This window comes from Polyodon spathula, chromosome 3 (genome assembly GCF_017654505.1).
Source record: "Polyodon spathula isolate WHYD16114869_AA chromosome 3, ASM1765450v1, whole genome shotgun sequence".
Classification (NCBI taxonomy): Eukaryota; Metazoa; Chordata; class Actinopteri; order Acipenseriformes; family Polyodontidae; genus Polyodon; species Polyodon spathula.
In genome coordinates, this window is record NC_054536.1 from 33,755,246 (window position 1) to 33,771,445 (window position 16,200).

Sequence of the window (16,200 nt, forward strand, 5' to 3'; positions counted from 1 at the left end):
GCTCTGGATCGACGTGTACGACACATTGAAGAGGAGTGGGACAACATTCCACAGGCCACAATCACCAGCCTGATCAAATCTATGCAAAGGAGATGTGTCGCGCTCCATGAGGCAATGGTGGTCACACCAGATACTGACTGGTTTTCTGATCCACACCCCTACCTTTTTTTTTTTGACCAACAGATGCATATCTGTATTCCCAGTCATGTGAAATCCATAGATTAGGGTCTAATGAATTTATTTCAATTGGCTGATTCCCTTATATGAACTGTAACTCAGTAAAATCTTTGAAATTGTTGCATGTTGCGTTTATAATTTTGTTCAGTGTATTTGCCACACGCATCACTCACGGCAACATTATGCCAACAATGTATTGTTTTCAATGATTGCCGCAGGAATGTCTTTGAGTCTTTTAATTGGACATACAAAGGATGCAATGCTTTGTTATGCTTGTGTAACATATTGTATTATTTCAAATGGAATAATTTTCATGCACGCTCCAGCTACAGAAACTGTCCCTCCAGCCCCCTCCCCCCACTGCTAGGAACACAGCGACATCATTAAGGCTTTAACAAGCATTGGCAGCACTATTGATTTGTAGACTCCCCCCCGTGTGATTGACAATGTTCAAACATAGCCTTTAAAAAGTTCAATTACCAAATGAAGTTGAAAGTTCAATCAGCAAACAGCTCATTTATGATTTAACGTAATAATTGACAAATTAAATTAATTTAGAAATTGAAGTATTTATAAACTTAAAAATTAATTTATAAGAATTCATTTACGAATTAATGTATGAATTGACAAATTAATTAACAAATTAACTTTTAATGTCGACCCTTATAATGTTCCATACACATGTCGTTCTGTAGCTTGGCTCCTACAGAAGTTACAGATACTGGGTTCCTCACTCCTACACACTTACATACAGAATGTGTTCAGTGAAGCGGAACAGCAAAGTGTTTTGCCTGTATTCAAGCTTGTCTACAATAAGCAGACTTTCGATGACATTTTCAACAGAAACTTGAGACATGCTGAAGAAAACTGGCTCAGTTAGCGTTGCCCTTCAAAGTCCACATAGTTTTTTTTTTTTGTTGTCTTTTTTTACAAATTTAAGGTTTAACACCATTTCTATTTCAGGTTTGCTTCCAGAGCTAAACATTATTTATAAGTTGGACTGTAAACAAGGCCTGCTTGTTTAGTTGCAGTATGATTCAAAAAATAAATTCAACCTTGTTCGAAAGTTTAGTCAAACTCTGAAAAAAATAGAAATACAGTGCACTAGGCGTTAAAGGCCTGCTGTTGAATTAATTGATACAATCTTTTCCCCCAAGTGAACTAAAACAAGATAACATCCTTTTTTCTCTCCAACCCCAGTGACAGTGACCTTTGCATCAAGCACTTTAATGAACAAAAGATTGTCCTGTAACACAATAATAATCAGGTTGTAATTCCTGGTAGCTCCTTTGGTTGGGAAACACTGCTGCACTGTTAATAACATTTTTAAACAAAAACTAGCATCAATTCAAGATTTAATGCTGAACTGATACATTAATTTTAAAAATGAATATAATAGTAAACCATACTCTTATTTGTATGTAATTACATATGCTTATTATAAAGTGCTATAAATAACAGAACAGGGACCCTAGGTTTTTTGTTTAGGTAAAAGTGTAGTGTGCAAGTCGGTGACATGTCCTGGGAATGGAGTGCTACAGATGTTTAGGAGAGAAAGAGGAAGAATGCAAGGTGACTTTAAATGCTTTGTGATCGGTACTGTTGCAACACTTATATATTCTGCTAATTGAGAGGTCTATCAAATAAATTATTTATGACTGGAAGAAAGCGCCCCTATTTCAAATTTCAATATACCTGTAACACAGATATCTTGGCTGGGTAATCTGAAATTAAAACGTAAATGGAGGCCATGTAAAGCTAAATTTTAAATTCAGTATGCTAAATGCTGCATTGTGACTTTGTATATACCTGTATATATCGTAGATTTAAAGGTGAAAATGAAGGAACTGCTAATTACCTGACATGCTGGTTATTATTATTATTATTTCACTTAACTGGCTATGAACTCAATCTCAGCTTGATAAAAATTGCAGAGATCTACAAGATAGTAATCACAATGAGATTCCCACTAACATTGCTGTCTGTTTGTATTTGTTTCTATTGCTGTGTAGGTAAATGAAGCCAAAGGCTTCAGTTGATTCAACACTATTATACAACCCCTGTATAAACCCATGCAATTTTGAAGGGAGACAATAGAAGAACTAACCAGAATAATATGGTACCAAGTCCACGATTACAGATCAAAAAATAAACTAAACACTATTTAATAATTACATGTTTTTACATGAAACACACCTGAAATGGATACTTAAATCAGTACATTGTCTTAATATTGTATTTCTTTTACAATTGTATTTCTATTGTTGTTACTGTTTATATTATCAATTGACATCCTTACTAACTAATATCCTCTTAGAACTAGCTGAATTTATGAAGTGAGATTGTTTTAGATTTCTATTACATTATAGTAGATGTTAAAAGTGCATGCTGATTTGAACTCAGCTCTCGCCAAGAAAAGCACTAAGACGTAGCTTTACAGTAAACTAATGTGATCCATCTGCATCTCCATCCATTTGCATTTCTTTCCATCTGATGATGCAGATATCCATGATGCAGGGATCAGCTTATTTTGCCTCCCCAGCACATCAGCACACACAACAGCTACGATGCTGGTTCCAGGGATCAAACACAAGTGCTGCCTCCCGTAAACATTTGTCGCGTGACTCTACTAATGTCATTTCCAGTCGGACCTTGGCACACTCCTTGGTTAGAATGGAGACTGGTAGCTGCAGTATTCCTTTACCATAAAGTCCCACTCTGCTGAGGCAGCGTGGAACTCCCAACCATTTCCTGACGTATGAACTGATTAAAGCTTCCAGCTTCTCAACTGTTGTCAAGGAAACCTCCTAGTCAGTGGCCACAGCAGTCTTGGCAGTAGACCAAACTGAAAGCACCAGAGTTTCAGTTTGCCCTGTAAAGCGCTGCTGTCTATGCTCTTCAAACCTTCCATTGCTTGTTGTCTAACTTCTCCCACACAAACTGTGTCCTTTAGATCCCCGTCGTACCATCTCCCTAGACTTTTCACTGGCTTCTCAGACACTGTTGGTATTGCCTCACCATTAATGTAGATACTTTTATCTACTACTTTACCTTTTAATTATAGAGACGCTCCTTGATGTAGATTCAATTTTATTGGTTAATTTGTCCAATAACCAATTAGTGCAGGCTACTGTTGAAGTCATGGTTGTCATGTCATAGATGTATGCTGGAGTTGGTGGTAGTCGCACTTCCATTGCCATGGTAAAAGACAGTGGAGAAATGGTACATCCTGCCATTATTCCAACTTCTAGGCATTGCCATGTAGTGCTGAATTCTGAAGTTGAAAAACTAAATTGCAAAACTCCAAAGTAGGCTTTCACTAATTTTGTTATTGTCATTGGTAGACTGAAAAAAATCAAATGCTTCCCAAAGGAGTTCATGTGGCACTGAACCATATGTATTAGCCAAATCATGGAGCTCCTTCCTCTCCTTTTTAGCTGATTGAATTTGTTGCCAGATCACACTGATGTGTTCTAAGCATCCTGGGAAACCTGGAATGCCTGCTTTTTGTACTGAAGTGTCAATGAAGCAGTTCTTTAATAGGTAAGTTGACAATCTCTGAGCAATAATGCTGAAGAAAATCTAATTTCTGCACCTACAACTGTGGCAATTGTGAGTTAGTAAATGGAAAATCGCTATACAAAATCACAGTATCAGAGGAGTGGAAATTGCATTTGCACCCTCCTATTTCAGATATTCACCTGGAATAATTGGTTGAAAATAATGATCTAAGCAGAAACAACAATAGAGAAAGATAGTGTAACACATAGTAGGATATTAAGCTAATATTTCATATGATGACAATATAGATGCTATAAAGCAGGGGTTTTCAACCTTTCTTTGAAACTGTACCCCTTCTGTCGGGGGGTTTCAGCTAAAGCACCCTTTACAATTTTCACTCATTGAAAGGTACCACAGAGGCAGAATAATCTGATTAACAAATTTTTTCCCTGTTTATTTAACTACCAGTTTAAGACAGAATATCAAACAGTAGGCTTAATTCTTAAAACTTAATTACATGTCTTTGGATGCACAGAATTAAAATAGTATTTAGGATTCTCTTTGGAAACACTCATATTCGCTTTCGGCAAAGTCATTATACAATATAAAATAGTCACGTTTATCACGTTACCATTTACTTCCTACCTCAGCATAATTATGTGTGCCATTTAAAATATTTACAACATCAAAAACATAACCTCAAGATGAAACTAGAATACCTAACAATGATCTGTACAAGTCAAATATGTGTACTGTATTTATTATTATTATTATTATTATTATTACTGTTGGATGAACATATACTTTAGAGAAACTAGATAGTTTAAAAATTAGCTAGGTTACATAGACAGCTAGTATAATTTCAATAGTAAGTGAAGCAGCCAGGTGACAGGAGAGCTTTAGTGTACTCTAAATTTTATGACAACTTGAACGGTGATTACACTGTATTCTGTGTTCTTAGGGAAGTGACACCTTTGGCTAAACATTCCTTTCCCATAGTTTAAACTTTATTCTTCTTTCTTCCTCCCTTTTCAACGATAGTTGCATTACCTTGCGAGTGAAAAACCTAAGGATGTTTTGAAGTGATGTTCTCTTGGAGATAGAGAAAAGTGGGTGCCACGTGATCAATAATATTTTTGGTTGGTAGGAGGCTTGTAAAACATGCATCAGTAAGTAATTGTCTTTTCTGATAGGTTAAGAAAAAAGGGGTGATATCATAAGGGAAGCCTATATTAATCAAAACATTGTATTGTCTTGTGGACTCCCTTCAAACTGTGTTTGGGGGAGGGGAGTTCCCAGTACCATTGCTATGTTAATAAAAAATATAGTTGAAGTTTTGGAATTACAATAATTTTCTACTCACGGATGCATAGAGAAAAAAAAGGAACATTAAGAAATGTTTTAATATGTTAGCATTTTACACTGGCAAGCCAATCATACAGAGACCACTTATCTTCTTTTTTTTTTCTTTAAAACTGGGGAGTTTGTACGACATGACAAACATGAACAAGGCGTTGGAGTACAGTTCATAACACTAATTAAAGCGATTATTTTATGAATTTGATTATTGTGACGGTTAAATTGCACCGTCTGTAAAATGTTTTATTTTTATTATGTTTTTATTTTATTTGTATGAAATAAACGGAACAGTAGTGACTATGGAAAGTTTTAAAAACTTTTTATTTTTCAAAAATTAACAGATTCATTTGTAAACTTTTGAAAATGCTTGTTGTGATATTAGTCATACTAACAGATTTTTTAAAAAGGATTTTTGAACTTGATTTAAAAAACAGAAAGCACTATATTTGCTACAGGCAGATAAACTTTAACACATACAGAGAGAACGCAATAACACATAACAGGCTACAGTTTTATCAGACGCTAGAGGGAACATTGTTCATTTCACCAGAGGGGCTTAACAATTATATTTTATATCATGTTCACAACCAAGGAGGGATATGTATCAAATGTAAAATTAAAATGTAATGTATAAACTGAAAAGTGGATTCAAAAGGGCAGTGATAGGGTAATTACTCTAACATTGGATATGTGCTTAAATGAACCCCTCTCCTGTGAAACACAAAGCAAAATTGTGCTCAAGGGAGGTTGTAGGTGTGTGTTGGACGGTGCTGGATATGTTTTGCTTTATTTTTCTGATCACAACTGAGCAAGAACATTATGGGAACAAGTTTAATACAGGTGGGATATACCTGTAAATATAGATATTGTTAAAGGTTCTAATTTTGTATACGAATAATGTATCAGAAATGAATTATTGTAAATCCAACACCCGCTGCATATACCCCTATCACTTTCAGAGCTAGGAGTGGCAGAACAAGGTAAATGAACTTTTAAGAACGCTTAAAAAAGAGGAATAATTAGATGAAACATCTGTCTGTTACATTAATATCTGTAAGGGGAGAGGTTCATAAAAACACTGGATTAGCCTATATGACAGGCAGAAAAATGAGGAATAAATCAGAGGGCAAGTAATGATAAAAAAATTGCATTCAAAATACAGAACCTTGGGATGCAAATTGGACCAATTTTGATATGTTTGATGTGCTCACAAATAGCTGTTTTGTAATAAGTGAAACAAAAATGAGAAATTGCACAATTATGCCTTAATTGAGATCTTGAGACTGAATAGCCTTTTTACAGGGGAAACAGATCATAGAGGATAAAGCAGCGATCATTTTTGTTTTATCTGTTAAGAGGCTGCATCGAGTGTATGCATCCCCAGACGAAAGAAAGAAAATTCAAGGGAGAATGACCCTATTGAAGGTTGAAATGAAATCAGATATTATCAAAAGAATTACTACTGCAGGTTCTGAAATGAAGTGGTTGCTGATTTCTGATGGATATTCAAGTGTTGGGACACAGGTGGAGACAATAATGAAACATTCAGCTGATCATACAGAACGTTACATTGTCAGACAAACTTTACATTGCTGAAAAAACAAATGCCTGACTACAAGATCACCTACAATGCACATTTTTTTTAAATAATGTGACATTTGAATGATTCACTCTAAGTGATGAATATGTCTAAAATGAATGAAGGGAAATTAATGTTATTTGTAACAATGGGTTAGCAATAATAGTGTTATGCAAAATGATTACATCTGTGGGGGTATTGTACAGAGAATATCTTCATATAACTTAAATCTACTCGTTATCACTTCTAATCGTCACCTTTTGATCACTTCTAATTAAGTAACGTGTCAAGATTTTTGGAAATCGTGTGTTTTCATGTTAAATTTTGCAATGTCACATTTTTCAATTTGTCAGTTTCTTGTAAGTATTTGGTAAACTACAAAGTGGTATGTAATGTTAACGTAACATTATTTAGCAGGTTCCATTCGATCTTAAGAAGGAAAATTAGATCATTCTAGGGCAAAACCTTTGGCCATAGCTGTAGTCACAACTCACCCTTATTAATCTGTTATGAAGGTAGCATAAATGACACTACGAGCCGCAGACCAAAATTTCCATATGGTCGAGAGCTGCAAGACACGTACTGTAAAACATCCAATGTTTGCGAGCATTGTTGTGCAGTACAGTAGTGGTTACCATCTCTTGATGGTAGCAAAATACACAAGAACAAGGGATAGAACATTGCATAGCCTACACAGTTTATGTGTAATTTGTATTGTACTGTAGAACTACAGTGTGCTAAACTTTACCTGTAACACGATGGTGTTTTTCCATTATTGCTGTTCATACTGTATGTATTATGCACTTTAAATAAAATATATTCAGTTATTATGAAGTAATAACTGGCTTGATTTCACCAAAAACACCACATAAAAACACATATTTTTGTAAGTCAGAGCAGCCCTAACACATAAATTGCATTTACAGGTGTTGTTATTGATCTTCTGTTTCCTAAACTAGACCTATTTGTTTACTGCAATGATATCTAGTAATCTAAATTTTAAACCATCTCTATTAGCAGTTTTCTTTTAGTTAACTATATTTAAAATGTTTATTCATGAAAATAAATCATATTCATTAATAGTAACTGTAACTAACTCAAAATAATGTAAAATAATATTTAAATATAGTAACTAAAATATATTCTCCATTTGTGGAGACTTGATAAAAGGAAAACGTAACAGAACCAGTGTTACACTGGAGAGTAAAGTTTTCCTAAAAAACAAACTGCAAGTTAACCAAACACAACAAGCACTCTGTTACAAAGCTCTGTTACAAACAGAGCAAACAATTTTTAGTGCTTTACCTTTAGTTTCTGCCTGTGAAACCTCTTCGACAACTCCCAGGTGAACTTGTGATGAGGACTTGTGAGTACCACTGCTGCTAAGGCAACATCACCTCCCGCAATGCAATGCAATGCAATGTTGATGCGCAGGGAAAACAAAACTTATCTGAGGTGTTTTGTTTCATGCAATTTATTAGAACAAATATCAGTGAAGTTTTGATCGATACCAATATTTATAAAAACCTAAAATATCATCCGCTAATATAAACAGGAGTCATCAACCATTCTTTCAGTGGATGTCTGTGTCACCAAGAAGGATGCCACCTAATATGCCAGCATCAAAGTCCCAGTAAATGACACTTTCTCGCAGAAAACGAACATCATGAGTGGAACATGGTCATCGCACAACACAATTAATAATTCTCATTTCTGCATGTTTAAAGAATTATAACCCTTCCGATTTACGTAAAGGTTTTCATGATCACTTGGGGCTTGTATGCAGATGTGGGTGCCATCGATACAATCCACGATTCTCCCTGAATTTTTGCTTTATATGAACGATTTGGATTTGATTATTGAGGAAGTAGACATATCTGGACATGCGTCATTGCAGTGCCAGTGAAACACGGCAAATGGCACAAGCTTTTGATCTGTGCACATTTATCATGTCCCCTGCAGTGCTTTGAAAAGCCCCACTGGCATAAAACCTCAAGGCAATGTATGTATGTATACCTCAAGGTATGACCGGTGAGAGTGCGCTGTTTCTATTTGACACGTATTGCAAATCATCTGAAAGTTAATCAATAAACTGAAATAGTTTGACGATGAAAACAAAATCTTTCAAACAGTTCTGACACTGAAAATATTCAAGGGATTAATCCTGTCCCTCAGCACCTGTTCATGACTCATTGCCGCTGAGCTGGTTTCGAAGACTATAGACAAGATGAGTCATTCCGTTACTTTTCAGTTGTACTTGTCTTCATGGTGGAGAAATGTAGCTCTAAACCGACATGTTCATGAAAATACACCTAAGACAAATTTTTTACACCTACTGTTCATAAAGCGTAGGATTTAAGCCCAGGTGTAACTCAAATACACTTAGGTTCTGGAGAGCAACTTGCGTACATTTTACATCTGGTTTATTCCTAGTTTTAAGTTGTACGTAGCTTAAAGTCAGACCTAAATACAGTTGGTGCAACCCACCCCTGATCTTGTATTTTTGTATGACTATGTGCATATTCAAATATAAAACCCTTTGGTTTTATTTACTCCAGTAGTTAAAAGTATGTCGTATATCGGAATGCTTTTTTTTCCCCATATGACTATATTTTTTTCAGAGCAGCCATAAAGTATGGTTTATTTTAAAATATAAGAAATGGTTTATTTTAAAATATAAGAAATGGAAAAAACACAGAACATTGTTAGGAAAATGCGTGTTCCCTGTTGCTTGCTGTTCCCATTTCATAATGGTATGGGCTGTGCCTGCGTTTCAAATATACCTCTCCTTACCCTGTTAGTTTGAGATGCAGTCACCCCCATCTGCGACGCCATTAAAATTGCTCAAAGCTAACACCCAAATGAGGACTCTGAAATTATGCAGGCTACTAGCAGTAATGCGGACAGAAAAGGACGGGGCAAAGCACATCACCGAAATTGCATTACAGGACAAAGGCAGTTTCCTGCCGTTTGTGACAAGTTTTTTCACCAAAATCAGGGGCAAACGCATTTTTTTGGAGGTTTGTCCCGTCATCAAAATTGAGTCCTAAAACAGCTAATTAATATTTTACAATTCCAGTAGAATTTTATATTTTTGTTTTAGTATTTAAGTTGGCTTTGGCAGCTATAATGCAAATTACCAGTTTTGCTTTAAAGAGTAACACATAACTTTAAAAGTCTATTTCAAAACTATTTTCAAAATGTCTTCTCTGATGCACTGATTGGTTAAGAATTATTGCTCACATTGTCAAACACAGCAATAACGATCCATGATGTGGTGCAGTGATTTAGAGGACAGATTTCAAACCCCAGTCCACTAGAGCAGGCATTTTGAAAAGAGCTTTAATACAGACTTTAAAGTTAAAGTGTAAAAAGTTGTCAGGATATTAACAATGAAAAGAAAAATGACAGGTACGTTATTTAACCAGTTGTAGCAAAACACGGAGACGTATAACGCTATATTTTTTGGAACCCAGCTACTTACTCTTTAAGCTACCTGTGCTTTCTCCGCTCCCCATCAGGACAAAACTTAAGAACTGAAGGTCAATAGAATCTAAAACTACCGGTACTGATTATATAATTAGAACATGAGGTTTGATTTTCTTCAAGCAAAAAATACACATACAAATACAGACAAATCATTAGCAGCCCAGTGTGTTTTTTTTTTTTTTCAAGCACGCATGCACACTTACCTCTAGCCATTGGCCATGAGACTGCATTTGAAGAATCACACAGGGGTCCGGTTTGGAAAGGGCATCCCGGTCTGATATTCCTTTGCATGCCACTCGCAGTTCAACTTTGGCCAGGCAAGGGCTGTTAAAAAGTCCAAGTGTGTTTGCTGCTGATTCGTATATGTTGCTCATTTTCTTCAAATAATGTGTGCTAAAGACATAAAAAAAGCAATAAAATGGGAATTAGGAGAGAGTAAAGTATTAAGGCAAAGCAATAATGCAACCGTTCTAGCAATATTAGATACATTGTATATTGGTTCTGGGCTCAACTAAATGAGAATTATACTCAACAAACAGAGAAGCTATTGCTAAAACACATCCTGAGGGTCTAGGATTTAAATGGAAGCTGTTGTCAAGGAAGATGTGCATTTCAGATATTTCTTATTATTGTTGTTGTTTTTTCACACTACTGGGTGTAAGGGCAATGCTAGCTGGCCTATGGAAGGAGACACAGGATCAAATGACATCAGCTACCATTGAGCTGTCTTGATTGGCCTAATAGGAGGTGACATTTACTGGAAAGGTCAAGTGAAACCCTGAGGCCTATGTAAGTGCCTCTTACCTAACCAGTGATAGTATACCCGCTGAGATTTATATATTGTGTTAGCAAAACAGCAAGCACTGAAAAAGAGTCTTATGTTTGCAGTTGAATGCACCCCAGCAAGCATAGGGACACCATAAATATTTGAATCAGGTTTGACCAGCAGATTTAGATGGGAAGAACAGGTCACAAACTGATTAGGATTCAAGCTTTCAAGAGATGTAAGTTGTTGTCTTTATAACAGAGGGTTTAGCTTTGTTTTGGTTTACATTGTATTACTTTTAACCACAGGGTAAAATAAGCATATCAGAAATGTCATAAGCCCAAAGGTCCTCTATTAGTTATAGTGAAATGCTCTAGAGGCAAAACTTGAGCTATTTTTATCTGCTGAAATGCCATGAATGCATCAGGGTTTGAAAGAGACTGGATTCAAAGTGTTCAAGTTTATATATTCATTTATACAGCATGTCTACAAGAGGTCCACTGAGATATATTATCCCATTCACATGGATGCTTTTTGCCGGCAACATGAAAGAATATAATAAAGCCAATATAATTTAAATAGACTTCAATTAAACTGCATTCCAAATAATTTGACCTCTAATCTAGTATTACTACAGTACATTTGTCAATGAATTATGTAAGATGTGTGTGTAATACATGAACGAGTAAGTGTTAAAGATTAAAATATTAATGAATTGTATGAATATAATGTTCTTTCAAAACAGAATTTAGTTGTAGTTATTTTTTACAATACTGTATTGTAGCTATTCTATGCTCATTCTTGTCTACATATTTTTAGGAACATGTGTCATGATAAGTGAAAAAGAGACACAGGATGACATCTGTGCACAAGAAAAGATGTACTGAAATTTGACAAATCCTTATGAGTGGTTAGTTGTTTATTGAACATGATTTGTGATATTTTAATGTAGACTACGAGAAAGAAATGTACAGTAGATGGCTTCCCAAAAAAGCAGCCTAAATGTTTATAGTATTTGACCATTTTTATTTTAGATGAAAATGTTGCAGTACCCATAAAGATAAAAAGTACTTCTGTTTTACTGTTCACAATAGCCTATGTAACATTCAAGAGTGCATAAAGGACAAACCCATAGCATAGCTTATCAGAGATGAAGACTGGCAGGCACTGCTTCTTTGTTTGCAGCAGCGGTGTCAATACTCGCTGTAGGGCAGTGTGTGTGTCTGCGTGGCTCTCCCAGTCCTGGAGCCAAGAAGTACAACAGGTTATAAAATAATTTTTACTTCTGGAGGTTGTCTTCCAGTTAAAGGGGAAAAGTACTAAATTGTGAATAATAACTAACAAACACACACACACACACAATATAACGAGAATAACAACTGTAAACTTGTATTTCTTTAAACTGTAATATTTGTTCACCATACTAGCAATGAGCTATTCATTTTAAGCACTGCCCAGGTAAGCATTTAAAATGTATGGCAGTGGACAATAAAACAGTTGTAACTATTTTGAACATCTAATATGCTGTACGGAATACATAGAAAACATTGAAATATCTGTTGTCTTAGAAAAGTAATACAATGTTATTTCTATTGAAAAACAACACCCAACACAAGAGCATTACGTGTCAGTGTTACGAACTGTATAGTACAGAGGTGCCTGTTCAGGACAGGTTCTTGTTTACAGTGGAGATCTGAGGAACAACTTACTTTAATTTAAGAAGTAGTCAGTATGGAAAACTAAGCCAGACAAGAATGTTTCTGGTACTCCTGATTTAACCCCACCACTTTGAATAAAAAAAGCATCATAGGATCTTAAATGTTCATCCTGTTCAGATGAAATAACAATACAATTTAATGTATGCATTACAAATAACTAAGTATAGCAGGGTTCTCCCCAGGCCTTTTCAGCCTGGCTGAAAAAACTTGATCCGCCCGTCTTGAAGATGCCACTGTGCCTTTAACAATAAGTATTGATTGTGCTTCTAGCTGACCACTTGCACATTCCTGGGTGAAAAAAAAATAATCTTGGAATCACGTGACAGCTGTGTTATGTCTTGACACAACATTTAACCAATCAGAGAGTTGAAGGGGCGGGTTTTCAGTGTTAAGAACTTCGAGAGGCTAAAACGTTAAAATTACTGCTAAAAAGATAACCGATTATTTTCAAACCAAAAACAGTGGCAATTAATGCAGGGTTTTCAAAATAAGCCGGAGTTTGGCCTAATCCACTGCCCAATACTTTATTTGCGCCGGCTACTTAAAAAAAAAATATTACGATTATTTTCGTGCATTATCATTCAGTCAATTTTGTGTCATATTATTGTACTTTAAGGTGATATAGTACATAATAACTATGCATATGCACCAAAAAAAAAAAGCGCTTATTCCTTTTGTTGTGATATCATAACAGTATGTACCCAGGTGCTTGTGAGAGATATTGGGGATTCATGTATAGGCTGTACGCCTTAAGAAGAAAGGCATGATGGGATATCAGCTGAACACTTGTCAGCTGACATACAAATGCTTAAGTGCAGAGTTGCCGGATTAGTACACTGCGGTTTCAAGCAACAGTTATAATGGTGACCAAACGTGTGCGAGTACTGCTGTGTAAAAATAAAAAAAAAATGTTAAAATGAACAGCTTCATTAAAAAAATGTAGAACAGTGAAAAACTAAAATAGACGTGAATTAACAAAATGCCCTGAAAACTTAACATAAAAGAAAACAATTTCAATGAAGCAATAAGCTCAATAATTTAGCTAAAAAGGAAGTGAAAAGGTTACCTTTTTTTTTTTTTATGAACTCCACTAACCCTACGTTATCTTTCCCCAGTCAAACTGTAGAGTGTCTGAATAAGCTCGGTAATTAAACTATAATAAAAAACAGTAATGAAAAAGAAAATGTAGAACATAAAAACAGCAACCAGATACAGTCAACGAAAGACAAGACACTATTCAAATTGTTTGTAGTATTATATATTTAAGGCAAGTTTATTTTTCTGTTAAAAGTGCTCCCTGCTATAATGTTCTGCCACCCAGCTGTACAGAATTCTTGGAGAGAACCCTGTAATGGATTATTAAACATAAACTTGTATTATTATTATTATTATTATTATTATTATTATTATTATTATTATTATGACTACTACTATAGGCTTGAATACATGTTCCTAAACACAGAAATTATGCTATGAAATTATACGTTAAGACACATCTCATTCTCCGGCCGGTCTGAGGCACGTGGTAATTATGATGCCGTTGAGGGTAAATTAAAGGCACAATACAGATTTATGAATCGGACGAATAATATGTTAATGAGAAAATTGGTCTCCAAAGGCACGTTATTCTAACGCCACAATGAGTGATGTTTTTGGACGGTAAACGGCATTTATGCATCACCCGATGAAATACTGTCATGTTAAACACTTACTGGCACGAAAAAGGAGATGGTAAGCTTTATGCAAATGGCCAACATATCAGTTCAAGACCATTTTTTTCTTTTACTTTCACTTTTGCGTACCCCCAATTGAAAACTCCTGTATTAGGATACTGTCTCTACTATTGTATTCAGCCTAATTTGCTGCTACATGTACATGTACATTATGTTACTGTATGAAAACAATCTAGATAGGGCATCACTTTACTTTGAACTCTGTTTGAAGACAGCAGCAGAAAGATTAGAACACATTGTAACAAAAGGTTGAGTAGACCTAGAAGCGGGAAACAGACATTGCATTGGTGAAAGTTGAATATTTGCACCTGGGTAATGGTATAAGTATTACTTTAAGTTTAACAGAACTGGGAATCTAATAGCGTACTGCGAAGGGCACATTGCTTTTATCAAGCTTATCAAGTTCTTTTTCTCTTTGATACGCAAATGCAAGTTACATACCATAGCATTGTTAATCACAGGAACTGAAAATAGGTTTTAACAGTGCATTGGATTGCAATGAATTTAAAGTGGATTGACAGATTCCTGAATAATAATTAATAGCTACACCGCATGCAAAACCAAGCTAATTAAGTGTTCGTAAATACACTGAATTAAAAAGTGCTCCATTCATCCATCATGTGGTACAGCTGACACTGAATTAAGTCAAAACCACATTACTGTCTGTCATATTACCTTCTGCCTGGCTCTTTTAAGGAAGACTAATTTGAATGCAATGGTTGGTGAGACTAAACAAATCTCTGTTGGTTTTAACATCTTTGATATGAATAGCACATTTTTCAAGGCAATGCCAGGCTTTTTGTGGAGCACATTGTTCTTCATACATATACAGGCAGAACAAAATAATATAAACACTACATCACTGTGAATTGGGTGTACGTCCACCAAGACCACTGATTAATTAATCGTGACAAGCAAAATGGAGCAGTGAGTGATCACTCATGAAACAGTACTGTAATTAGTCCTGTGAAAGGGACAGACAGCCTATTCACGTGTGTACAAACCATGTGCTACATACCCAGGTTTTGTCCAAACTTTACAGTACTACACAGTGCAATGAATTCCAATGTGTATTTTATACACTTAGAAAATAACAAATTACTTAACTGGGATTAAATATAGCATATATATAGCATTTTTATACAACAAATTACTTAAATGGGACAGCTATTCTTAGATTGTGTTTCCAGTGGGGGCCCTGAATGATCTGAAGTATAATTGACCTGTTGTGCTGTGACTCTAATAGGCAATAACAGATTTTTGCTCTATGTATTGCATAAAAAAGGAAGGGTTTTTATTTTGACACAGTTTAAGCCACCTTCTTGGATTACCAATAATTAAATATAACATGTATTTAGAAGTGCAAACTGTTGGTGTCAAAATGCTGTATCATAGAATAAATCAATCCTTATTTTAAATAGCGCCTTTCATAGTAGACCACCACCATAAAGTACTATACAAGAATTTGCTAACAAGAAAATACATAATACTTGAATTACACAGAAATGCATAATACATTTTATACAGTAAAAAAAAATTGAGGGATGCCCTGGAAAAACTTCAGAACCAATATTTTAATTTTCTTTAGATAACCTGTCCATGCTTCATATTACCAACTGAATTTTCTGAAGAAGAAAAAAAAAGTATTTTTTTTTTAATTTCCAGAAGACTTTTTATCATGGTAATATTAAGCAAATTGAGTTGAATGTTACATTGTGGCCTATGGTTTTTTTCCAGAGCACCCCTCAATTGTGTCACTGCTTTTACCCTTGATCTTCTTCCAAGGGTCAGCACTATATCTGGAGGAAACAGAGGTTGATTTTTTGAATGCGACACCCCCATTGTTGTGTAAATGCATTTTTATATCTTTTTCGACTA

At 35.2% G+C, this 16,200-nt stretch overlaps 1 protein-coding gene across 1 annotated transcript in view; it reads right to left on the reverse strand.

Annotated features, from left to right (window-relative positions):
• Nucleotides 1-10,492, reverse strand: part of LOC121313010 (copine-4-like) — a 124,422-nt gene extending 113,930 nt beyond the window's left edge. The window contains exon 1 of the mRNA XM_041245096.1: nt 10,309-10,492. Coding sequence (XP_041101030.1) covers nt 10,309-10,479 — 171 coding nt within the window. The 5' untranslated portion in view covers nt 10,480-10,492. The remainder of the gene's footprint in view (nt 1-10,308) is intronic.
• Nucleotides 10,493-16,200: the final 5,708 nt, after the last annotated feature.